The sequence below is a fragment of the Thermobia domestica genome, chromosome 1 (assembly GCF_964235325.1).
Source record: "Thermobia domestica chromosome 1, izTheDome1.hap1.1, whole genome shotgun sequence".
Lineage (NCBI taxonomy): Eukaryota > Metazoa > Arthropoda > Insecta > Zygentoma > Lepismatidae > Thermobia > Thermobia domestica.
The window spans coordinates 309339964-309367449 of NC_137454.1; the positions used below are offsets into that span (position 1 = coordinate 309339964).

The 27486-nt window shown below is 35.8% G+C and overlaps 1 protein-coding gene across 3 annotated transcripts; it reads right to left on the reverse strand.

Moving 5' to 3' along the window:
- MAGE (necdin, MAGE family member) lies at positions 1-26969 on the reverse strand. 3 transcript variants are annotated; one of them, XM_081727349.1, is made up of 2 exons: positions 26824-26969; positions 1-1321 (listed from the first exon to the last, which is right to left on the reverse strand). In XM_081727349.1, exon 2 carries the CDS (start codon positions 1311-1313, stop codon positions 573-575), a length of 741 nt encoding a protein of 246 aa, XP_081583475.1. In that variant the 5' UTR covers positions 1314-1321; positions 26824-26969; the 3' UTR covers positions 1-572. The 3 variants fall into 3 exon arrangements, with proteins under 3 accessions (XP_081583475.1, XP_081583468.1, XP_081583479.1); XM_081727342.1 differs by lacking the exon at positions 26824-26969 and adding an exon at positions 26475-26708; XM_081727353.1 differs by lacking the exon at positions 26824-26969 and adding an exon at positions 19562-19677.
- Positions 26970-27486: the final 517 nt, after the last annotated feature.

The window sequence follows — 27486 nt, forward strand, 5'->3', positions numbered from 1 at the left end:
TTATTGTTAAAAACTTGTTATCTTTATTTATAACGTGATGTTTTAGAGGGCGCACCGGCACATGTCCCTCTAGGACCCCTTAGGTGAGATTTTGTTTATGATTTCTATAATTCTAATTTGAAAAATTAATTTTACATAACAATTATAAAAGGTACAATTGTAAAGTTGAAAAAAAATTGAATTTTCGTATTTTTTCTTTCCGCTCAGGTTTATATACATCCTTTTAAAAATGTTTACCTATACACGTAACACAAGTAAATCTTAGTTACAAAGCACAATATTAAATTTCACCTAATGTAAACTTGAGAATCTCAGAGAGTAACTGATCTCAATATCATCTTCCTTTCCTTACCCACGGAATGTTCTTGTCAAGCACTAGAAACAGTTTAGATGTAATTCTCACACTATTACGAAAACGCCTCAACGGAAATGATCTACTCTTAAAAAATCAATGTTATAGTTTGTGCAGGTTAATTAAAATCTCTGGCAACGAATAACTGTGAGTAAAACAGCTTAGGACATTACGTTAACACTGACAAACAATTACACACAAAATAAAAACACACGCATTTTCAATTTGAGCTATTCTCCCCTTCACATCTTACTGCCTCTGCATACTGAGCTATCCAATCTTTTGGCTTACAGTTACCATATATCTTACAGACACAGTTCAAAATACCATGGCGAGAGATTTCCTTTTCTGCACGTTTTCCCCATTGATATTCGTATATCGCAGGATCAGTGTTAGGAACTCGAGTGTACTCCAAATACAACTGTCGAACAAATTCCTGCTTGATTATAGCTCTTGCATCACCGAAAAACAAATGACGAGCGTTGTTCTCATATATTATCTCTAATTTTGTCAAAAACGACATCAATTGTTCTTCTCTGATCGGTTTCCCACTCATAAATATGTAAGATAAAACGAGCATTAATAGAACGTCTTTTGCCTTTTCTGTTTCTGATTCAATGATATGAGGCTTATCGGGATCATTTCTCAATGAATTCACTACGATGAAAGATTTTGCGCTGTCAACATCAATCAACTTCAAACCAAAGCTTCTCAGTAGAACTCTTTCAGCTTCTTGCATTACCCTCCGAAAATGTTTGCTGTAACTTTGAAGCACATTTTTCGATATATCTTGTCGTTTTATTGGGTACTTTGTTTTAGCATGTGAGACAATGTAAAGCACTGTATCATTCACCAAGTTCTTGAATTCCTCTCCAGAGAGAGCTTGGCTGGCAGCCTGAGATCCAAAGTCATCACTTTCCCTCTGAGATTGAGAAGCCTGGGACGTAGATGGACGATTCATTCCGATACCTGAGGAAATAACAATAATTTCTCATTAAATTCACATTTAAAATTAATTCAAACTTTCAATACTAGCAACGTTATACACAATAGAAGTATTCTAATGCTGCGCAATTATTTTCCTACGCAACTTGTATGCACAGACGTGGACATTATTAGCAAAATTAACTTTCCGGGAAAGGGACACTGTAGAACGACGATACGTGTGGTTTCTGTGGCAGATTCTCACGAACTTACGGTTGCGAAGTTGCCTTCACTCAGCAAGAAAGCAGCAGACACTAAAAGCATGCTTTCAGTAAAACGCAAGTGTACGAATAGTTTGGTCGGTTTAAAAGGGGCGAAATGACCACTGAAGATCAGCCCCGTTCCGGTCGTCCTTCAGGTGTGTGAACCGAGAACAACACACCAAATCCCGTGATTTAATCAGGGAAGATCAAGGCAGAACAATCGACCAACTCGAAGACTTATCTGGATTATCCTGGAGCTCCATTCAGTGCATTTTACACGACGATTTGGGAATGCGACGAATGGCTGCTAAGTTTGTGCCCAGATTTCTCACCGAAGAGCAAAAGGATCGTCGCGTGGAATTCAGTGTTCGCCGGTTTTTGGCCTCAACGTAGACGACTACCGTGACCCACGCGCTCTATTCGCCAGATTTGGTTTTCGTCGAATGAAAAGGGACTTGAAAGGCAGGCGTTTTCCCAATGTCGACGAAGTCAAACGCAATGTCTCGATGGCATTAGCAGGTATCAAAGAGGCCGAATTTGTGAGGTACTTCCAACAATGGAATGAACGTTTGGACAAGTGCATTAGTACTAATGGAGAGTACTTCGAGTACTAATTAAAAAAAAAGTTTATCAGGAAATTCCTATTATTTCTGGGTTTCCTTTCGTATACAGCAAAATGCAGTTGTAAATAAAAGCCTGTTGTTGACTATTGTATAAAATATTCTTCTGACACAAACGCCCCCTAGGTTCACTGCTTCAAATCAACTTTCATTTGCTACTTCTTTTCCTTTTCGTGACATGCCAGTTTTTGTTTAGTCAAGACATTTAAGCGTTCTTAGGTTTGTATGGAAAGAAATGAAAATGGTTAAATAACACATCTAAACATCGCATGCTTAATACCGATAACAAAGCATATACATTCTCAGGTTAATATTTACTCATCTGAAATTTGTTGTAATAATGTCTCTACTATTGTGTATTAGCCAACTAGGCATACACATTCGAGTATTTAAAAAATTCTATTTACCGGCAATGAATTATTGCGAAAGTAAGCTAAGTTCCCACGTCACAAAACGAGCATACAACTGCTTATTCCTGAACATTATTTATACGGGTGAAAGAAGTCAATCATTGGAAATGTATAGTTCGCAATTCCCGAAGCGCCTTACCGTTACTGACAGACGAAAACTAATTGCTTAACATTTATACTTCACATGAAAGGAAAGCATTAGTTTAACGTCCGACAAAAGAGGAAGTAATTCAGGGTTGGCTGGTTTAAACCAGCTGTTTAAAAAAAAAAAAAACTGCTTTAAACCAAAAAACGAAAAATGTTCGTAAAATTTGATGATCACACATTTGTGGGTTATCGCGTGTCACTCCCGCATATTATTCGTATTATATTCAGACCTAAACTCGCCATTCATTACTCAAAGAGATTGTACTACAAAAATAACTCTTTTTATATAAGTTTATGAATGTTTATTTTGTGATTTTTTTAATAGTTTATTATTGTTATGCAATTGCAATCAAAGAAAAATTTTAAATATTGCTTCGTTTTAATAATGTTTACTATTGATAAAATACATCGAAAAACTGTACTTTTTGGGGGGGCGGGGTCATACAAACCCCAAGAGAGGCATTTATTGAAATCATGGTGGTATCTTTGGTATCTATTTATATATAAATTGGTCATAGCCAATTAAGTCGTATTTCTTTAACTTGGACTAATGAAAAGTCGTAGTGAACTAACTTGGACTTAATTAGTTCTTCTGTACTCTGCAGTATTTTGAAATTGTTCATACGTAATTCTATATAATGGTTTCACTTGTGCAACTGTTTATCTTTTTGTCCTTCTCAAATGACTCTTGACAATTTGACAATTATATTAAAAGTATGTAAAGATCAGTACAACGTGTCTGGAGTTCTTCGTGAGTGAGTTGGCAGACGTATCCCATTTGTGGCCAATTAGTCCCGGTTTCGAGTTCAAATAGAGGACAATTTGTTTCGGATGTAGGTCGAGAAATGGTTTGCTCCGCTATAAGCTTATGTGACCCCTTCCAGCATAACCTGGTTGTTGCATAATAACACCAAGGTGAAACAAACTTATTTTTGTTCATATGTGATAAAAATACATAGAGCAAATTATTTAAACCAAAAAAAAAGAGAAACTTGGTTTAAACCAAAAAACCTGTGTTTTTGGTTTTTTCGACAAAAAACATGGTTTTTGTCAACCCTGGAATAATTATTGAGCTAATGATGTACAAACGAAAGGAATGTGAGTAGGGGAATGCAACATGGGGAAACAGTCAAGCAGTTTAAAATGCATTTTTGAACATATAGTAGACAAACATTTTAGAACATACATAGTTAGCCTACCCTAAGCTAAGCTTTTATCATATTACTTTGATTCAAGGGCGAATCTTAGGGGAAGGGGGGAAAGGAGGTTCAAAATTCATGTAAAAAAAAAATACAGTATGTAACAAGCCCACCAAGTTAGGAAGATAAAATTCGGTATATAATATCTTCATTAACAATAAGTACACACGTGTTGCATTTTAGATTTTTTTTTATTTAAGGGGAGGGAGTATTTCTCCATAATTCCTTTGTTTGTGTTGAAAGCGATATTGGGCGTTATTTGTGATCGCATCATGGAGAAACAGTTGAATAGTTTGAAATGAGTTTTGGAACATAATTTATTATCATTATTATTATATTTATTTTGATCGCATCATGGAGAAACAGTTGAATAGTTTGAAATGAGTTTTGGAACATAATTTATTATCATTATTATTATATTTATTTATTGTGTTACTTTGATTAAAGGGCGCATGTTAATGAAAGTAAAGTAGATTAAAAATTTTAGCCAAAATTACAGTATCTCATGACTATGTCAAGTTAGGAAGATGAAACTCGGTATATAAACACTTCATCAAAAATAAGATGGACACGTCACTTCCTGTTTTTGAAAATTTCAATTTTAGGGGAAGAAAGAACGCGTTTTCTATTTCTTTCTTCGCATTTAAATCGACGACGCCTGTTGTTTGTGATCGCGTCACGGGGAAACGGTACAACCGTTTAAAACGAATTTTTGAACATGGTTAATACCTACCTCAACCTGGGATTTTATCATGCAACTTATCTTAAAGGGAGTATCGTAAGGGAGAAGGGAAAATTCATGCCAAAAATATAATATCTTATGAAGTCACTATCATTGATATACAGGTAGAGAACATTGAAAGCGAAACACCTGTGCAAATGGCATAGGATGTTCACTGGGCTCACCAGAGTCATTTGATAGTTTATATCGTACTTTTGAGCAATGAGTCACGTTTGTGGGTCCTTGGTAGTAACTCCAGTACGAAAGGTTCGTCAGTGAACGTCAAATCATGTGTAAAGAGTGGTATAATGGAAGCTATATCCGAGTTCAAAAGAGTGCAGATCGTAGGGCGCATCTAGCAGGTGTATCTGTGTCCAAAATCACACTTCGTGACGTCTCACGAGCTATGGTATCCCGGGTGATGTGTGCATATGAACAAGAAGGACGAACCACATCCACGAGGAGCAACTACAGGAGAAAATGGAAGTTGTGTGAAAGAGACATCAGGACGTTTAACTACTATTGTTGCAACGAAAACGGAAACCACCGCAGAAGTGAATACACACTGCACAAAACCTGTGTGCACGAATACGGTCCGTGCACGATCGCCATATCAAAGCCTTTCAGGATTAGCACAAATGCCGGAAATCGAGTTCAGTAGTGCCAGAAACATAAACACTAGACGTTGGATGACCTAAAACGTGTCATATTCTCGGATGAGTCCAGGTACACTGTTTTGCAAACAACAGGAAGAGTGTTCATCTGGGGAAGCCTCTCTCACGCATACAATCGTGACTATTTGATAACCACAGTAAAACACGGAATGGCATCCTTATGGTTGGGGTGCAATATCGTGGCAAATTTTGGGCACACTTAATTGTTCTAAAGGTGTCCCTGCCAAGGACTATAAAACCATTTTGGAGGACTATTTATACCATATTGTTCGAACATTCTTCATGGACGGTGGTGCAGTGTTCTAGGATGATAACTGTCCCATTCACACTGCCAAACTTGTGACAGAGTAGTTCAATGAGAATGACAGTGAGGTTCAACATCTGCCGTGGTCCGCTCAATGGCCGGATCTCAACATTATTGAGTCTGTATGAGGTTTGTTAGAGGATCGAGTGAGGAAACGTTTCTCTTCACCATGTGACCATGCTATACGTGTCACTGCGCTTCAAGCGGAATAGCTGAAAATTCCTCTGCCAACGGTGCAGGACCTCTATCGATCCTTTCCATGTTGTACTGCTGCTATACTAACCGCCAAAGGCGTCCCAACACCTCATTAAATACAAATTATGACTTTGTACCAGTTGTTACGGTTTCAATGCCCACTACCTGTATGTATCCTAAGGGGATAGGAGCGTTTTATTTTCCATGAACATAATTCTCCCCGTGCAAAGAACAGGTATTTCAGGTAGTATGGAATAGAGCAACGTAACTACATTTCCTTTGATTTTCTAATACATACTTGCGTATTAATATAAACAGATAATAAAATGTCTTTCTCCATGTGCCAGTTAATAACAAATCGAGAACGCTTCACTTTGAAAAGAAAATTACTAAAGATATAGCTCTATCTTCTCAACACTAACGACAATCAAATCGTGAAAGTCTCTTAATTGTTCTTGCGTATCTGATGGAGTATGTGAAGCATAGTACAATTACTGTATGTCACAAAAACTCTTTAATTGGAAAATCTATTGTAAGAAACCAAATTGGCAACTGAAAATGAGAAAAAAAAATCAATAAAGCCATTTTTTTATTATCTGGCTCCTGAACTTGACGTACTATCCCAGTATTTACCTGGCGTGTTTTGAGAGAAACTAAAACAACCTTTAGTCAGGAAGGTTGGCTTAGTGATTTGAATTCTGAGTGCAAGAGGTGATTTTATTCCTATTCTGTATTACATAAAATTGTACATTTCTTTGTTACTCTAGAAAATTGTGTACTTCCTTCCTTCTAAAAATCGAAATATAAGCGAGTGTCAATGATACAGTGTGTGTCCCATGGAAACGCTGATGAGGCTTGACGGACTGCTTGTGCAATATTTTTTCTTTCTTTCTCTTTCTTTGTTATTTTTAAGTTTCGTTCAATGTCTCATAAATATGCACTGACACTAAGGGAAACTGATGAAATGGGTGATAATGATGACATGATGAAAATGGGAGCGACGGGAAAACCAGAGAAAATCCACACACACGTTGTTCGACCAACACAAACCGCACTTGGCAGGAGCTGGAATCGAACTAGGAACGCGCGCCACAGGTGAAACCACCGCGGCTCCACAATGAAGTTCCACAGTCATGTGTACGATAGAACATGAATCCTTAAATAGTATTTTAAGTAAGAATATGTCTTTAAATATACATATGCATAAAATGTAACAAAACTCAATATTGCCCAATAAACTCCAACTTTAGCCAATAAAGCCGACTGGACTGTTTTTTTTTTTTTTTTTTTTTTTAAACCTGGGTTTTTCATAACCTTGGTTAAAATACTTATTGTCTACTGTACCTGACGGTTGAGCAACCACTATATTTAATATGTTATGACGTTATAATTGGAATGCACTATCTTGTAGTGATCACCTAACACGCGTTGAGGAGCATGGTTTTCTCACGAATAACTTCTTTGCGGGCCCATCTATTTTGTCCCACCGCAAACAAAAGAAATTTTGCTTTTAATGACCACCCAGCACAAATTGGTGCTTACTTTTCACAAATAATAGTTTTTATGAAATATCAGTATTTCGGAATACTATCAATTTGTACGCAATTATTGGGCATGCACAAAAAACTCAAGAATGTGTTGGGATAAAGTGTTCCCCTACATTCTGAACCTGCGCGGACTTTCACTTATATAAATTGTTCCCTTGTATTCTTAACCCGTGGAAAATAAAAATATCTATGGTACTAACTCTCACTATTGACGTTTTCGTAGTATATCTATACGAATAAATTTATTTTTGTAATCTACCGGTATCAGACGGTCCCATGACATTTGGGCGTGGCTATTTGGACGCAAAACCTTTTATGGAATTGAAAAAATGGAATCTTTAAGTTTTACGTCCCACGCTTATGTCGGTTAGGCTAAAAGAGATGGTGATGATGAGAAATGAATGAAATGGTGGTATGAAGAAAATGGGAAGAAACGGGAGAACCCGACAAAACCCACGAACACGGTGCTTGTCCACAACAAAGTCCACACGGCGCGAGTTGGGATCGAACCAGGAACCCCAAGCACCGGAGGTGAACGCTCTACCACCGAACCACCGCGCCCCCTTTTATAGAATTGGTTTACCTACCTACATGTGTTAATACTATATTTCATAACAACAGTCCGAATGTTTAGGCACTAAAATATGAAAATAGTGACTGGAAATTTCGAAAAACTCCCACAAATAATTTTGTAAAAGCTAAAAATTACATCTTGAACACAGCAAAGTATCGGCACATCATGCACAACTTGTCTCTACCAGGTGAAAAGAAATGGAAAGAAACTGCAGCAGACTCCTGACTATCACTATCGCGAGTATCCGGTCTCCGTACTATGTGGCTTTACAACGATAATGTATAATTTGTATGTACTTACTAAGTATTGTTAATATTTACGGGCAAAAGTGCTATTTTAAGGCACAAGCAATTAAGAAGAAGAAGAAGAAGAAAAATATAAAGAGATAATTTAAATATTTGTATCATATTGAAATATTTCTTAATTTCGTTGCTATGACAACTTGTTTATCTGTTTGATATCATTGTTACGGTAACTAAGAAAGATAGATAGAATGAAGAACCATCTTGTAAAGACCGAATGCATAATATTTTAATGTGACAAATAAGGTATATGTGGAAAAATATATATAATGTAAAAGTGCATAACTGTGTTGTGTAATTCAGGATAATCTCGTGAACTGTATAAATATTCAATATATACATTTGGAATCACGTAATGTAACGTAGCAGAAGAAATAACGTTACAGCGTAGCTTTACAAGAATATTTCTTTATAATAAAATAATAGATATATAATAAGGACATGTAATTTGTGTTTAAAAAAACAATGTCCGTTTCTCGTTAATCTCAAGTTACTATAAAGATGTGACTTAAAATTTGTACAATACTGTACATATTTTAATTTTTTGCATTTTCTTTTTCTATAATAAATTATTAAAACGAAAGGTACAAAACATAATAAATGTTTATTAAGCACTGGCCTGTACCGAGAGATCAGAAAAAAATAAGTAAGAACTCGTTTTCGAATAAAAATGGTGTTTCTAATGTTATGTATTGGGTGGTTCAGGAAGCTAGTATTTATTGAATGCTTTTTTTGTTATTCGATATGCCCATTGGGCCGGCTAGTTGAGACTCTATTGTATTAAGAGAAAGTTGAGACACTATGGGCCTTATGCAGTCGTTTTGACATGTGATTAGTGACATATTAAAGAGTTGGATTAACATATGTTTCCTGCAATAGTCAGTCTTTTAATATGACGCTAATCATACGTCAAAACGACTCTGCATAAGGAGGTGTAATATTAATAAATGTCATAAATATAAGGCCTAACTATACATTTAAATAGAAAGAATAGGCCAAATAAAATTTACTGTAGGCAACCTATGACACCCCAAAATAAACTTCTGTACTTTATAATATATCTAGCGTTAAGGAACGATATTGGTCGATTTGGCGCTTTATTGATGCATTTCGGATTACACACATACAAAACAGCAGAATTCGGTGTACGAGGCAATGCTTCAAGAAGACCATCCGCCCAAGCAAAGAAGAAAATATATTCAGGCAGATGAAAGAATTTGCCGTACAGAATTTTAAAACGGTTGACATTGTAGAATAATGCTGGATTTGGCCCATAATTCCGTCATGGAATGACAATGTCATGTTAATTGTAACATAAGACAATATGTATATTAGATTTCACTGTTTACTTCTTGTTTCACTGTTGTTTCCTTTCCAATTATCTCTGTTGCAAATACATAATAATAAGCAGTAATGCAATGTTATGAATAGCTATGAGGTTATGAATATCCTTTACGTTAGAGATATTATAAAGGTAACTTCACAGAAGTTTATTTTGGGGTGTTATAGAATGCTCACAGCAAATTTATTTTAGCTGTATTGGGCTAAAATAAATGATGGAGATGCTGTGAGGTTTACGCCCTTGGAACGATTCCCTAGAAACATAGCTCATAGTCGTTAGAATTATCGATTGCTGATTTTTTTTCCCTTTATAGATAAGTACATTTGATAGTAGCGATAGATAAGTCAGGCATATTAGTGATTTTAAAAAGATAAATCCTATCGAGTTGAACATAATGAAAATGCATTTTGCGTAAAGAATACAGTGTAATTTATAGTTTTTTGCTGACAAACAGTTCGAGTAGAATTACCTTTATGCCCATCCTCGCTACGTTTGTGCATTTGCTTAGTTAGAGTAACTTTTATTTAATTGTTTTTTAGTTGAATGATTAACTGAGTGAGATATATGCAAGTGATTTTGCCAAGTTAATATATTTTTTGATATATATATATATATATATATATATATATATATATATATAGAGAGAGAGAGAGAGAGAGAGTAGTGTAAGATATTTATTTATTAGTGTGATTAAGAATAGTGGTTTAGAATAATAGCTGTAATGGAAAATAAAGAGTAATTTCATCCACATTAGATCGTTTAGTAGAACCCCGCCCCAGATTTTCTGGCAAATTAAACGAATCAGTTCAGTTAATTTTTAATCAATCTGAGGACTTCTCTATCCTTCATAACCTTCGTGAAGTACAGAAACGTCATTTGTTGCCATATTGTTTGGAAAATGGGGCTCGTGCTTTTTTGTTAGCTTTACAATCGACCACAGAATATGACAATCGCATGTATGTTCAAATTAAGAAAAAAATAACAGAGGCCTATCAAGACAATATAGTTTTACAAGTTTTACACCAAGAAATGAGAAATAGAGAACAGTTAGATTCTGAACTTGTTTTAGATTACATTTCTCATAAGTGAAAATTAATCTTAGAATACGATCCGAAGATGCAATTAACAAAGCAAATGAACTTGATAATCCACGGGCTATTGCCTTCATTCTATTCTGTACCATCAAGAAAATCCTTTACGTCTGTTATTGAGTTAGCAAAAGTTCTTAGCTTTAGAGTAAAGAATTAATTTTCTTGTCAGCATGCGTAGTCAGCGATCGAAGTATTCGGCAATATCAAACGAACATAATTTACATCCTGTTGGTAATAATGCTACACAGCAAAAAGAAAATATTTTAGATTTTAATACTCAGAACGTAAATGAAGTTGTAATTCAGCCTGTAGAAAAACTAACTTGATCGCTCAGTTGGAGGATATGAAAGTCCAACTTGAAGGTTTCGTGCTGCGAAATGCGGTCGCAAAGGCTATTCACGCACACAAAGACAAATCTGTGAGCGTTCGCGTTTCCTTCGACAAATAAAGAGCAGCATATCAAATCCGGCGGAAAATTGGAAACTCCCCGAAAAACAAGACCTGATGACAAATTTGTGACAAGGATGAACATTTATGACGACTTTTTCCGCGCCACAATTCGAAGACATGTCCATGCGTTCTTCAAGAGGAATGAACTATCGACAAGATCTTACACGATCTGAGGGATGACGACGAAGTGTCTCAGTGTTCAAAGTGGACTTTGCGCCGTATTATGAAAGAAATGGGGTTTGCCTATATGAGACGGCAAAGAAGTTCTCTACTTATTGATAGAGAGGACATCATTGCAAGTAGGCATAAATACTTGCGTCTTATCAGGAATGCTAGAACAGGGTGGCCACTCATTTGGAATTTCAAAATTCCCTGACTTTTCCAGAAATTTTCCCGGTTTTCCAGAAAATTTCTAGAGATCTAAAATTGGTATATATAGGAACCTTGGGCAACTCAGGGACACGAACCCCTAAATTCCAGTAAAATTATTGCTTTTAATTATTCTTTTGTGATTCCAGGGCCCCGGGCATTTGTCCCCTATTCCCCCTCCCCTGTCGCCGGCCCTGCAAACCCGTAAACCATTATTAAACACAAATCATGTGAGTTATACGGCAAAGAAGTCCATGTGTTAAGAAAAAGAATTACTCGAAAACATGGTATTTTGATCCAGGCCCATAGCTAGGAAATGACCAATGGAGGTGGAGCCCGCACCCTGCGACAATCCTCAACTCCCTTGACTGAAATTTTCATTTCTTTTTTAAACAAATATATGTTTAAAAAATAAGTAGTCAATAATTCTTAAATTTATTTTCTTGGAAAAACACCATTACAGAATTTACATAAAATCGGTTTAAAATTGAAAAATTCAAATCAAGAAACTGTTCTACTCATTATCTACTTATTATTCGTTAATTTGCAATCAAATATTTCTCCGGATTTAACAACAAATATACAATACCTTCACCAGGTGTGCTTATTAGCAACCTCTGTCATATTGCAGTACAAGGTTATGCTATCGTTCTTTGACGTCACAAATGAATGGAGAGGACAATTATGGAGCTACCTGTATTAAGAAGTAGCGGACTTCGGTCTAGAAAGCCGGCATTAACAACTTTAGGTAGGCCCGGGTCCCAAAGGTTTTGTCGTGCCAGCAGTGGCGTGCGGTGGTTATGCAACCGGGGAACAGGTCGACATAGATGGGAAATATTGTGTAACAAATCAACGGAACTGAAGTAAATGAGCACTATTAAAATGTGCTTTTAAGAAATCAGAAAAATTTGTTTGAAGCTGATTTTTTTTTTTTTTTTTTTAGAACAATAGTACATGCAGTAGCGGAATTGGGTGTAAAAACTAGGGGGAGGGGAATGCCATTACTTCAAATTGGTGGTCAAAACGTCAAATATCTGTAAAAAAGCATGGCCAATTAATCGTGTGGCGCAAAAAGTACTGCCGCCACTGAGTACAAATGCATGTGGAATCCACACAGTTTTTGATTCCACATAGAAATACACGCATTAACCAAAATTCCACACATTTTGTGGAATTCGACACACATTCGGAACTCTTCCGGCAGAAATACTCAACTATCGTTCAGCCTTTATATTAATCACGTGACCACCAAAACGGGATGCAGGGGCGCAGCCCCGAGCGAATTCTGGAAATCAAGCAGCCATCGAACTAAACAAGTTTGTTAATTACAAAATGGTCCCGATTTCGCTCCAGCTCAATTCATGGGCAGCACTAAATGACAAAAGAATATGAAGAAAGTATGCGCAGCCCAAACCAGCAGAGCTAGATAAACGAAACCTGGAAGGAAGGAGAAATCTGGGGGCGAAGCCCCCAGCTACCAAAGCTACTTTGTATATAAATAAACCGGCTAAATGGCTAGGAATACAGCAGAACGTAAATTTTCTCCCGAGTAAAAATTCTATGTTTTTCATCAAAATTCCCTGACTTTTCCCGAATTAAAAAATTCCCTGACTTTTCCCGGTTTTCTAGGTGAGTGGCCACCCTGTAGAAAACAAGGCAGATCAATCGTGTATACTGATGAAACCTGAGCCAACAAAGGACATACAAAATCTAAGGCATGGACTGACACTAGCATAAAATCAGCTGATCAGGCTAAACGAGAAGGACCTTCTACAGGGGTGAAAGCTCCAATAGGGAAAGGAAAACGACTGATTTTGGTACATGCCGGTTCTGAAAACGGTTTCGTTCCCAATACTCAACTGAATTTTAACGGAAAAAAGGATAAAAGAAATACCGATTATCACGGTGAAATGGATAGTAGAGTTCACGAAGTCTTCACTGAGAAAGTGCTTTCCAACGTCCTGCCATATTCATTGATTGTCTTCGATAATGAAAGCTACCACAGCGAAAGAAGTAAAAAACTGCCCACGAAGAGCAGCAGCAAGAAAGAAATTCAGTGCTGGTAGACATCAAAGGGAATTTCGTGGGATAAGGACATGCCAAAGTTCGAACTTTATGTAATTGGGCAACAGCATCGAACAAACTATGAAAATATTTATAAATTAGATCAACTAGCTAAATCTGCTGGGTATGAAGTGTTGCGATTGCCTCCATATCATTGTGAATTAAACCCAATTGAATTGATTTGGAGTAAAGTAAAAATCACATTGCGAGTGAAAATAAAACTTTTAATCTGAAAGATGTACGTGTGCTAATGGAGGAAGATATTGCGTTAGTGACTCAGGAAGACTGGAAGAATTGACGTCATGTGCAGAAAGTAGAGAGCAATATGTGGGACGTTGATGGTCTAATGGAAGAAATGCATGGCTCGTTAATTATTAATCTTAATAGTGACTCTGACAGTGAGGAAAATGAAGAATAGGAGTGGAACCATTGGAATCATTTTAAGATAAGTGCTAGTTTAGAATATCTTTTTCACTTGTTATATAATCACCATTTTTCTAATATAGATTTTAATATTTTACGTTCAAATAACTAAACCAGTGATGAAAGAATTGGTGGAGAGAAGAAAGTGGATGGAAACGAGAGAATCCCGAAGAAAGCCACGATTTCTATCAGTAGCAGTGCTTCTTTTAAGTATACTTTCAGGGGGGCTCTGCCCCCTAGCTTCCATCCCTGGAGCTGACCAATCTCCCACATAGAGTTAAGAAAAACTAAATTGCAATTGCCAATATATCAAAGTATTTAAGTATACTATATTCAGGAAGAAACTCTGATCAATATCTTAGTGGTAACCATGTTTGAGAAGGAAGCCTGAAAAGAAAACCACCCTTACATCTACTAAAATTTAGTTTAATAACCACAAAAAAAATTTTTTTTTAAATTTTCTATCTTTTTTTGTTTTTCCTGCTATTCCTTTCAAACACAAAAAGAAACTTCGGGACTAATGTAGCTGAATTATCATTTCATATTTTTTCTTCCTTAATACGTAATGGTATGAATGAAGTTCTGTTCTATAATGATAAAAATCGTGTAACTGGACATAGACCGGAGAAATGTACGAACAGAAAGTGCCACTCACAATACAATAAAATGTAACTATAATCAAAATACAGCAAAATACATTTTGTGTAGTATTTTCCTTTTCTATTACATAATACAATTGCTTTAAGTTGCGTGGCGATTAGCATGATATTGACATCTTTGTCATTTTAACATGCGTTAACATTAAGCGACACAAGTGAAGCAGGCTTCGGGATGTTTACTTTGAGAAGTCTCACGTTTGAATGCGCGGGAGTGAGATCCGACAACGCCACCGGAAGAGTGAAGTTCCTTGTAGGAAGGGAAACAATGACTAATCTTGTCGATTGCCTGGTTTCATAAGTTGCAACTTACTTTAGTGCTCATCCTTTATCTTATAGTCATAACCCATCTCTCTCTCACCTTTCCCCCAACTAGTCATTCTCAAAGTTAAAACATTTGAGTTTTATTTAAATTCAATCATAACTCTTACAGTTAAGTACCGTGTTGGGCATCATTTTCATCCCCAATTGCTACATTCATATAATTAATATTTTAGAGATTATTCTGAGCTAGGACTGATGGCACAGCACCGGCACATGGACTCCAAATTTATTTTAGCCCAATACAGATTCATGCTGAAAAAAACTTCTGCTGATCATTGTCTCCGATTTTCCTGAAATTAGGATATATCATTCTAGAAACTAAATAATTAAACCCATATCTTTTCTTTCTCCATTATACAAAAAAATATTAGAACTAAATTAAGCATCCATTGCAACTGAGACTTTCTGTAAATGTTTACCATAGGACATACTATAACGTAACGAAAATTTGGTTTTGAAGATGGCATTAAAAAAAAAAGTCAAATTTCACCTTTCTGAATTTCTTAATTTTAGGTTGTGCAGTTATTTTTAAGACAGAGTTTTCGTGATATTAAATCTATTTTTAAGGCTTTTACTGCGTAAACACCCGGTTTCTTGTTATGAAATACATTGTAACTCATTCAAATAGATTAACCTATTTAGATAAACGGCCTTGCGTCCAAACGTCTCGCGCCCAATCGTCCTGCTCCGTATCAGAGAGAAAGGAGGCAGACTAGCAGCATTCAGACTGAAATTGCTGTATTTCGTTTCCCTAATGTAATATCAACGGGCTCCCATATTCTTAATCTGTGCGAATGTGTTTCTGCTACTTTAAATAGGCTTCCTGTGATGTAGACTAATCAAGTCTGCACAATGTACAAAACGTATATTCTATGTTTACAGTTACCGTATTTGCGCGAATATAGACCGCGGTACTAAATTTACGATAAAGTTCAACTAGACATGTATCGCTCTCTCGTTCTCCTTCTGTAACCCTCACATAACTAAGGGTGACTCATGAAGATGACCTTCTTTGTAATAGTGACTAAAAGCAGCATTCTGGATCGCTAGCGAGGGTGAAGAATCAAACGCTGGTGATGCTGAAATGGTGGGAAACTACTGTGCGTGATTTGGGTGGGTACAAACAAGCTGACACAGTTTTGCGAAACAAAGTTGCTTTTTTTTTTTTAAGAACAGCTACTGTTAATATTCCGTATATATTATATATACTGTATAAGAAACAACTCTTAATAAAACCATTGAGTGTATATGTGCTTTTTGTACCAGTGTAAGGTGTTAACGGTACCCAATGAAGGTGGCAACTTTTGCGAACAAAGTATGTTTTTATGCTATTTTCTTCTTAAGTCTTTGATGATTTACAAGTATCCAGGGTTGAAAAAAATCACGATTTTTAAAATTTAAATCACTAGTACTTGATTAAAAAAAACAGTAAAATTAAATATTCATTTTTGTTATTTTGTTTTTGATAAGTTACGAAGGTTTCCCAGTTCCTTTTAGTTAGACTAAAAAGCAAAATTGGGGCTTTCCCGATATTTATGGTGTGTTTTCAGAAAGGTTTTTCTCATACGTGACAATTAATCACGAGCAGTACATCACTGTTCTCTTAACTTGTAACAGTGGGTGGTCACGTTGATCTCGGGAGTTCGAATCTGAATGATTGAAAGACAACAATATATATAATTGTTTTATCCGAATTCCAACTGCAAACGAGAAAGGATTTCATGCACAATGCAAGGTATGTGGCTCAGAAATGCAAGATCTTGTTATTCAGATGAAGAAACATTTAGAAGTGCGCAAAGCAGAAGAACTAGTGGAAGATTCTGGGAGTGATGAGAATGACATTAAAAATTGGCCAGTTTTGTTTAATGTATGTGAAGAATCTACCAAAAATAGACAAAACGATACAACAGAAAGCGAAAAATGTAAATATTAAAAGAAATGTAGGACACGTGGTTCAAACTCTCAAGCCAATCTCTGTTGCATTGGACAGAATTCAGAAAAATGAAACAACAATATCTGACGTTGTAGGAATATGAAAGTCTCTTCATGAAGAGTTAAAAAAAAAAAAAAAAAAAAAAAAAAAGGACGCACTGCAGGACGAGGAAATAGAAAATAAATATGAAAACAGGTATACGGAAGCATTAACGCCTCCCTATTTCTTGGTCTATCTTCTCGATCCGAAACAGAAAAAAATTCAAAGTAACTGACGAAGGAAACGACTTAGCTTTGAAATTTGCAGAAGCTTATTGGTGGTACTTCTCTACTGCCACGTTTTATACAAAATTTTTCAGTCTGTACTTATATTTGTACAGGTACAAAAAATCGTGACCCAAAAGCTAAATTTCTTGATTTTCGTGACCGTTTTCTGATTTCGTGATCGATAGACACAGTGAAAGATTTTCTTCTTCTTTGGTTTTGTACAATCTAAAATACAAAATCGTTTAGACACTGATATAGCCTCTAAGTTAGTTTTTATTTTTAAACAACTTAATTAGAAGAGAATTTAAATATGCTCGTGTAGAAAAATTTGCATTGCACTGCAGAGTGTTATATAGCCTATTTTATATTTTTGTTTATAAAATGAATAATTTTTTATACTCTTCTATTTTTACTATATTGTAATAAATATCAGTATCTTTTTATATAATGTTAATCAGTGTCGTTTTGTATAATGCCATGTGTTCATATTTCTTGTACGCACTTACATTTACCTATGGAAGAGAAATAATCACTAGATGTATTGTATAGGCAAATATTTAATTTTATTTTGTTACACACTATTATTTTTCGCTTAAAAACTGTAAATATATTCAAGGTAAACTTGTATATCAACATTTTATATATATATATATATATATATATATATATATGTGTGTGTGTGTGTGTGTGTGTGTGTGTGTGTTTTATGTTATACGTACATAAACAATTTCAAGTTATTTACACTGAGTACGACCAACATAATACAACACTATGTAAGATGGTTTAGTAGTTAGTAGAAAGTAGTTTGGCACAGGACGTAGACACTGCCATAAACGAACAGTTTGTAGTTTCTAATCAAAAATCTCATTTCTTAAAAATATATTTTTCAATGTTATTAATAATTTTGCAGTTATGGTAAAAAAAAAAAGTATGTGATATATATATATAGGGCTACCTAGGTATTAGCAAACATGGTATGTAAAATTCAGAACTGTAAATTGTGAATATTGAATTCTAAATTATTCATTGTCATTGAGGATGAATTCTACATTGTCAAAATTCCTGGCTTAGGAATTTTAATCTTAAAAAAGTATTTTGTTTAAACTTGCATCCTAGCTGATCTTAAAATATATGAGCTACGAACTAATAAACGGAACAGCAACGACGAGGTTGGCTAAATGTTAATTTTAGATTCCTTATATAGTATCGTCTGACAACTATCTACTAATAAGGGAACAAACACGATTAATGATTATACATGTAATTCGTCACATTATTTAATGATCAATAATATCCCATTCTAAGTAGTACGGAAATCTGATCTTAATAGGTCAGTATGTATCTTACTCGAATCATAAACTAACTTTCATCACTACACATAAACCAAGTAATCTATTAAGAACACTCCTTCTGATTATCCTATTAACTGGCATCACTGCCGCTACACAGTACGGACTAAGATATGAATTTTAGATTTAAATTGGATTAGAGTTTCAGAAGCTCAAAAGTACTGCATTTTGTTTCAGTTTAAAGAAAAATAAGTCTGATTTAAATCACATTTTTTTTTTTTTTTTTTTAAATCATGTGATTTAAACCATGATTTAACTCAAACAACCCTGCAAGTAACTGCATTAACTTGTAATGGTATTAATTTCAACTCACAACGTACGTGTATATGTCATTTTGAAATTGACGATTTATGATCTGACGCAGAAAATCTCGATTATAGGCCGCAGAAGTCAAAATTTAGGGAAAAAAGTTCGGCCTATATTCGCGCAAATACGGCACTAGCGTAAAACCATGACAAGTGCTCTAACCTATAGAAATGCGCTGTTTTCATGTGATACAATGTATCTTCCCTATCCTAGTCTGTACGCATACCTCCCGTCGCTACGTGCCTGTCCCCTAAGGATGCACCTTCAACTCTGCTTCTGCCCTGATTCGGTTAGATAGCATTTGTGTTTTCAGTGGCCACCTAGTACATGTTGTTTAGTGTCTTTTGCAAAATGTTTTTATAGCATTTGTCCAAACGCGTAATTATACTCGTAAGGGGTCACATTACTTTGCACACATATTATCAATCTGTGTGCAATTCTTCGGGCAAGCGTCAAGGAAATAAGAGCGCAGAATTTCTGAAAGTATCATTCAAAGTACAAATGGTGAATTTTTTTTTTTTTTTTTTTAAATGGTATACTGTACATCTGCAAAACTTAAAGGTGAAAGTTTATTTTAGCGAGGCATAATTTGTAAAACCTACGGAAGAAATATGAACCTTTGTTTCGCAGAGTAGGTCCAAAGCTTTAAGGTTTAGGTTTATGTCTAATATAGCTTTACCGTACGCCACTTAACTGGAAATATATAACTTAATTTCGCAATAGGATTGTACATGTAATCAAAATTTGGGATCTTACCTCTAACATGTATAAGCTTAATAAGATAGAAATATGAAATGCAAAGTGCGTTCTTTACCACGCAGTATTAAAGTCCATTCTAAACAAGAAGCTAATTGACATCTCAAAAACACGTGCAAGTTTGTTTTGAAGAAAGGAGTCTACGTCACACAGTTATTGCGGTCACTCAGCGAGGGCCGAATCATAAACGCCCTTTTACCAACAGTGGGTGGAGGGTTTTCTTGGCAACAGACCTTAACATTCTAATGTTGCCGCTAGTAAACACGTATTTTCAGAAAGAAAGAAGATATTTTTAGTGTTTCGTTTCCTTGTGTGTGGGAGTGATTTCTAGATTATTCTTGTGCATTCGAGTTTTATCTTTGTGTACAATTCTGTAAATATATTTGTATATGTGAGATATTTTGTTGTATATATCGTGTGGTGTTGTGTGTTTGTGTATATATATTTATATTTGTGTATATAACGAATATATAGGCTATTTTAAATAATGTCCAGTGAAATGGAGGACATTCTCCCTGCAAAACGGCCGAGAACACATTCTTCTGAAAGAAAGAACGTTTTAGGGAAAGGTATTCCTATTAAAGGACAATCAAGGGAAATTATTTGCTCGGTTCGGGACTATTTCGAACAGGAAAGGGACAATGGAGGACCGATTATCCCTGTAAATAAGGTGCTTGACAGGACTGCCGCTGCTGTAAAAGTAAATAAATGTACCATCGTGAAAATTGGCATGGAGAAGTTCGAAAATGAAGAAAATCAATCCGGGTCTTCAAAATTAGAAACTCCAGGCAAGAAGAGAAAAGTAAGTAAACGTGTGACGAATTTGGATACTTTCCAAAAAGATGCTATACGGCAACATATTTATTCTTATTATCAAAAGAAGGAGCACCTCACTCTCCTGAAATTACACGCGTCACTCCAAGAAGCCGAACTTTTTCAAGGAAGCAAAACATCCTTGTATAGTATTATTAAAAAGTTGGGGTTTTCGTATAAGAAAATAAATGGAAGGAGACTTTTAATGGAGAAGCCGGACGTTTCTGCGTGGCGATGTAGTTTTCTTCGGGAAATATTAAAACATAACTTTGATAATATAGTGTGGCTTGATGAAACCTGGGTGAACGTGAACCACAGCGTTAGTAAAGGATGGACCGACGGCACGCTTCAGGGCACAATGGGATTGCCGTTAGGTAGAGGGGGAAGGATTATACTTCTTCATGCCGGTACGTCTTCTGGGTTCCTCCCAAACTGTTCCCTTCTCTTCACATCGAAGAAAACAGATTATCATGAGGAAATGAACCAAACGAAATTTCTTCAGTGGTTTCAGGAATCTCTTCTCCCCGAACTGCACACGCCATCCATTATTGTTATGGATAACGCAAAATACCATTCAGTTATTGCTGACAAAGCTCCTACTATGGCCACTAGAAAAGAGGACATTGTTCGTTGGTTAATTCAACGCAACGTGGAGGTTCGAGATGATTTGAGAAAAGTAGAATTAATGCAACTCGTGCGAAGATACAAACCCCAGTTCCCCACATACGTCATTGACAAAATCGCTACTCAACATGGACATAAAGTAGTGAGACTTCTCCCTTACCATTGTCACTTCAATGCCATAGAACTTATTTGGGCACAAATTAAAGGGTACGTTGGCCGTAAAAATAAAAGTTTCGCCATGTCGTCTGTTGTAAAATTAACAGAAGAAGCCATAGCCTCAATTACGCCAGAAAACTGGAGAGATGCAGTTAACCATACGTCTAAAGTTATTCAAGATGTATGGAAAAATGAAGCTGTGCTAGAAGAAAGTGTAGAACAATTAATAATAAGTGTTGGTGGTTCCAGTGATTTATCTGGTGAAGAGGAGCTTAGTAGCAGTGACATCAGTAGTAATGATGATGATGACTTGAGTGGAGTCTATCCACTGGAATAAATTACATTTCAGGTATGTCTGATTCTAAATTATGCTTGCATTTATCTTTCTAGGCCTATACTGAAATAAAATGAAAATAGTAGTTCTTTCAGAAAATATGTTCCGGGGGAGGACACATGTAGTATTCTGGGGGGCACTGCTGGTACTATTTTATTTATTATTATATGATAAGACGTATTATTTTGATCTCGTCCGGGAACACTCTCAGAGCTCCGGGGGCGGGGGGCAGTGCCACCCCAAAAACATGTCTGGAAGAAACCCTGAATGACAAAAGCAAACTTTTTTTTGGACAGCACAATATATATAATATGTTCCAGTGACAAAAAATTGAAAAAACAAAATCGTCGCGGGAACCAAAAATTGTTTACTGATCTCATTGCAGAAATATGTGTTTCTTACGTTTAGTCAGTATAGTACCGTAGAACGGAGTAAAACAGATCACTAGCACACACCTACATTGAAAGAGTGCTGTCACCTATCGTTTCAAACTGAGTGTAGGAAATATATCATAAAAAGAAGGGTGATTAGACACGAGATCTGTGAGCATAGAAAGTTAGAGTATGATGCATGCAGATTGTGTGTATAGTGCAAATTTGCTTAATGGTAAAAACGTAATTATTGCAGAACCCTGTTTCCGTTATTTTGGTGTGACTACAGTACGCAGTTATAGCTTTTAGCATCTGCTAGAGAAACAACATAGAAAACTAAAAAACTAAAGATCATTTATTTGTAAATATTTGTTGACAAATTTCTAACAAATGCATATTTCTACCAGCCCCAAATTTCAGATGAATCCGGACATTCAGAAGTGTTTTGTAAGTTCTTTTTATCCTCATGATTTGTTTATATTTTTCATTTATTTTTTCCTCATAAGCATTTAAAAGATGTTCTACTGTTAAAAAAAAAAAAAAAAAAAAAAAAAAAAAAAAAAAAAAAATTAAAAAGAATACTTTCTTCACAATCACAAGCAAGATTTCATTTCTCTCTCTCTCTCTCTCTCTCTGTCACATACACACACACACACAGCCCTCCCCCTTCCCAACATGCAGAAACTGGGACGACAAACATATCTTTTCATCCATCCAAACAAATCAATATTTAGAGATTTCCTTTTTCGTTGACTCAGAAGATAGTTCTAGCCCGAGAACTAACCGGGATGCGCACGAAGTGGCAACAGCGTACCACGTGCTTCTCCAAAAATCAATTTGCTTCTAGTTTCGAATGGACTATACATAAGGAAACCATGATGAAGTAAAGCGTCATGTGAAGGCAATGTACCAAGTTTTCGTAGAAGTCGCAAAGTTCTGCCATACGCAAGGTATGTATTTTCATGCCATACGAAGTGTTTTTCATGTAGGTTTACTTTTGGCACATCACTCAAAATAATTGCTGAAAAAATATAATTATTTCACTAATTTCCTTTGCATTGCCTCTTGAAAGATTTGCGCCGGGCGACATGAAAATATCTCAGTTGGCATAGATAAAATTCAAGGGGGCCCACCAGAATTGTTAAAAAATTACAATTCATTTATGATTTGCACATAAATACAACTTCCGGATGTATGACAGTGCAATAAAACACAAACTAACATTTGCTAGGTAAACACTAAAAAGCACGAATATTATCTAATCAGGTCAAGCAGGGCGAAGCTGGTGATCTCACCCCGTAGCAGGCGCTTAAGTGATGGTAAGTATACACGTACACGAGGGTAGTGAAAAGAAGTGGGTTTTGGCAATGATACGATCAAAGCACTTGTCAGAGTTTCACTAGTAACGCTTCACTTACAAACATAAAATACAGCTTGTGTACACTGTGCAAAAATATACCGCCGGTGGAAAATAACATTTAACAAAGTAATCTTTCATACGCAGTCAGTTATTATATCCGTGGGAAAGCACTTCTAATGACTTTATGGTGCTGATGTAGGTTTGGAGCATCACATTTTAGAAGATCTACAGGTAAAAATCAATATTTTGCATGAAAAGCTTGTTTATAAGGAACAAATTTCTGCAGGCAACACAATGAAATACAAAGTGATACAGCTTTATTTTAGGTTTACAAGTCTAGGATTACTAGTAAGAAACCATTACGAGTACTTTAAGGCGGATAAAACAAGTCAGTGCATATGAAAGATGACACTTATATGTTATTTTAAACCGGCAGTATATTTCTGCACAATGCACAGAATCTGTACTTTATGTTTACAAGTTGAGCGTAATTAGTATTAGGGTTGGCTGGTTTAAACCAGCAGATTTAAAAAAAAACTGGTTTAAACCAAAAGACGAAAAATGTTCGTAAAATCTATTTTATTCGTATTATATTCAGGCCTAAATTCCCCATTTATTACTCAAAGAGATTATGCTACAGGAGCAACTTCATATATATATATATATATATATATATATATATATATATATATATAAGTTTATGAATGTTTCTTATGTGATATTTTTTATAGTTTGTTATTACTGTTATGCATTTGTAATCAAAGAGAAATTCTAAATATTGTTTCGTTGTAATAATGTTAACTATTGATAAAATACATCGAAATGTCGTATTTATTTTTATTAAGGGGGGAGGGGTCATACAAACCCCACGAGAGGCATTTATTTTGAAATCAGAAGTATCTTTGGTATCTATTTATCTATAAATGGGTCAGAGTTGAAGTGGACTCAAATAATTCATATCTTTATTCACTTTTCTTACTGATATGCAAATTAAGTGGTCGTATTTCTTTAACCTGGATTAAACGTCGCAGTGAATTAACTTCGACTAAATTAGTTCGTCTGTACTCTGCAGTATTTTGAAATTGTCCATATGTAATTCTGTATAATAGTTTCACTTGTACAACTGTTTATCGTTTTATTTTTATCAGGAGTCCATCGTGGCAGACGTATCGCATTTGTGGCCAACTAATCCCGGTTTCGAGTTCAAATGGAGGACACTTTCTCGCGGATGTAAGCCGAGAAGTGGTTTGGATTCCACTTTAAGCTTAGGTGACCCCTTCCAGCATAACCCGGTTGTTGCATAACACCAAGGCGAAACAAAGTTATTTCTGTCCATATGTGATATAAATACATGGAGCAAATTATTTAAACCAAAAATATCTGGTTAAAAAAAAAGGTTTTTTTTCAATAAAAATCATGGTTGTTGCCAACCCTGATTAGTATGAAACCGTGAGAAGTGCTATTGAAACTCATATCATTGCCAAAAGTCAGTTCTTTTCACTAGCCTTGGCATTACTGCTGTATCGCCGGACCAAGCGAATATCGAAAAAGTAAATATTATTTAGTTTCTCGCCCAAAATATCAGGATGTGACACTGGCCCACTAGATAGTGATCATTGTTCTAAGTACAAAGAGGACGTATGGCATAAAGACTAGTGTATCAAATACGAACTAACATTGTACCAGGGGGTTACAGAAAAGCACGAAGCTAACTAACCGAGTCAAGGCAGGAGGGAAGTCCTAACGTGATCAAGGGGTGCATCCGTAGGAAGCAGGCGCGTCAGCGGTGGTGGGTATACGCATTAACCAGGATAGTGGAAAAATACTTTATACATCATAAAGTGCATGGCTCATTCGTTGCCACCACATATACTGCCACTTAAAAAATCAAAAACAACTATTATTTTCTTAATTTCAACTATTTGCCTCACCTGACTTTCACTGCCCTTGCTTACAAACCAAAATACATTCACCAATTCATCTTGTACATGTTCAAAAATTGGTCCTGCGATACAGCAATTAATCCCTAGTCAGTATCGCCCTACTTTGAGTCGGTTATATAGCGCTCGTGTTTTTGAGCGGCCACCTGGGACAGGTTGGTTTGTATTCTTTGCATTGTGGTTTTTATGCCACACATCCGTAAGCCATATTTATACACAAATCGTAAATGAACTGTAAACTTTCAACAGTTAATTCTGGCGGCCCCTTTCGATTTTATCTATGCCAAGATAGAGATTTTTGTCACCCAACGGAAACCTTTTAGGGGACAAGGAAGAGATACGCGAAAGAATTATAATTTTTCAACAATTCTTTCTAATGGTGTGCCAAAAGTAAAACAGTGCGGATTTTACAGTAATAACCCTAAAGCACAGCTGTATTTAATTCTATTGCCTACAGAAATTTGTTTCTTATAAATATGTCTTCGTACAGTTTTACTATTAAATTTTACGTGTAAATTTTCCAAAATACACCAGCACTATGTTTTCCCCCCTCCGTTCGTGTATGCGAATATCCATCATCATTGACGTGACTGCTCTCTACGAACTTTCTCCCTGCTGCGCTCGTGCCCTGGTTTTGATAGATAGCATTTGTCCACGTAGCGAGCTACCACAAATTTATTGGTGTTTTTAAATTGGTTCGTAATTTATATCCTTAAATACAGCTGTGTTCGGTAATAGTATACAAGAGGACCTCATTATGTCCAGTGCACGTGCACACTTCCTACTGTTGCACTACGTATGAAAATGATTTTATTACATGTAGAAGTGGTAATAGAACACGCAAGAGACCCAGATCATGTTGTATTCACACTCCAATATGAAGTGTGAATACAACATGATCTGGGTCTCTTGCGTGTTCTATTACTCAAGGTAGAATACGATGTAAAACATTTTTCGGGAAGGATTGTGACTGTGACTGTAACAAATTACTGACAGTGCACAACATATTGAAATGAGCATTGAGTGATAATGGAAGTATTGTGCTCTTCCACTATCCTCGTTTATGCGTACACCCCCGTCGCTGACACGCCTGCTCCCCACGGAGGTACCCTCTCGATAACGATCGGGCATCCTGCTCTGACTCGGTTACATAGCATTCGTGCTTTTTAATGGCCATCTAAGAAATGTGTCAAACTTTGGTACAACCATCTGCTCGAGTAATCCCGTAAAATTCATTTTCCGACTTTGTTTTGCAAAAACATACATAGATCATAAACCAAAATTCTTTTTCGAATAAATCGAGTACTTGTATTACCGCTGAGAGTTGCGATTTCTTCTTTTTCTTTAGTTAATTATTTTCTCGGCGAAGATCGCTATTCTGATATCTTCAGTGTTGGAGTTCCTCCTTGGACTACGGACGTATTTCAAAAATAAACTTTTCACTTTGTACTTTTCAACTTTGAGTTATTTATCTTGAAGAAATATGACAACTAACAACAGAATGTTGAAGTGCGTGGTTTCGCGCTCAACAAATTCATTTGCTTGGCAGTGATGCCAACCTGAAATGAATCTCGCGAGGCAGAAATTCCTATTTTGTACCGAAAAAATCCCATGTTACACTAATTACGAAATTTGCATAAAAAAGTCATCAATATACCACTTACCTTTTTCAATGTAAGTCTGAGTGTATCAAAAAATTCCAATTCTCTGTAGTAATAACAGATCACAGAAACATTGAGCAGTCAAGAGTTCGCGGACCAGTGACGACGCCAGCTTTAAGTTCTAAGGGAGGCAAAGGAGGGGCAGATACATTTTCGTGGGGGGGGGGGCTATTTGCCATACCAAAAATGACATATGTATTACATTTGACATTTTACATTACATTGTGCATTTCGTTGCTGTTTTCATATTATACCAATATGATTATAAATTAAACTTATTTCAAGTAAAATTTGTAACTGACAAATAAGTAACGTCTGCACATGAAACATTTTTCAATGAAACTTTTGAAGCCTGAATGTAAATTGAATTACTTTCGCGTATGCTACAAGTAACACATGCGTCTAGTACTATATGCTACGTATCTCTCTCTCTCTCTGTTTCTATATATATATATATATATATATATATATATATATATATATATATATATATAGAGAGAGAGAGAGAGAGAGAGAGAGAGAGAGAGAGAGAATTTACGAGAAGCTGCTGAAAATGTCGTAGTCCAATCCAGGAGTGTAGGTACTACGTAGAAAAATGAAACGTAGTTTAGAAAAACATATCTCTGTATGTATATACACATTCAAATTTTCATATTAATAATGAAA

Bases quoted from the DNA above. Each gene is read 5' to 3' on its own strand.
- MAGE (XM_081727349.1), bottom strand. From the start codon at position 1,313: ATGAATCGTCCATCTACGTCCCAGGCTTCTCAATCTCAGAGGGAAAGT.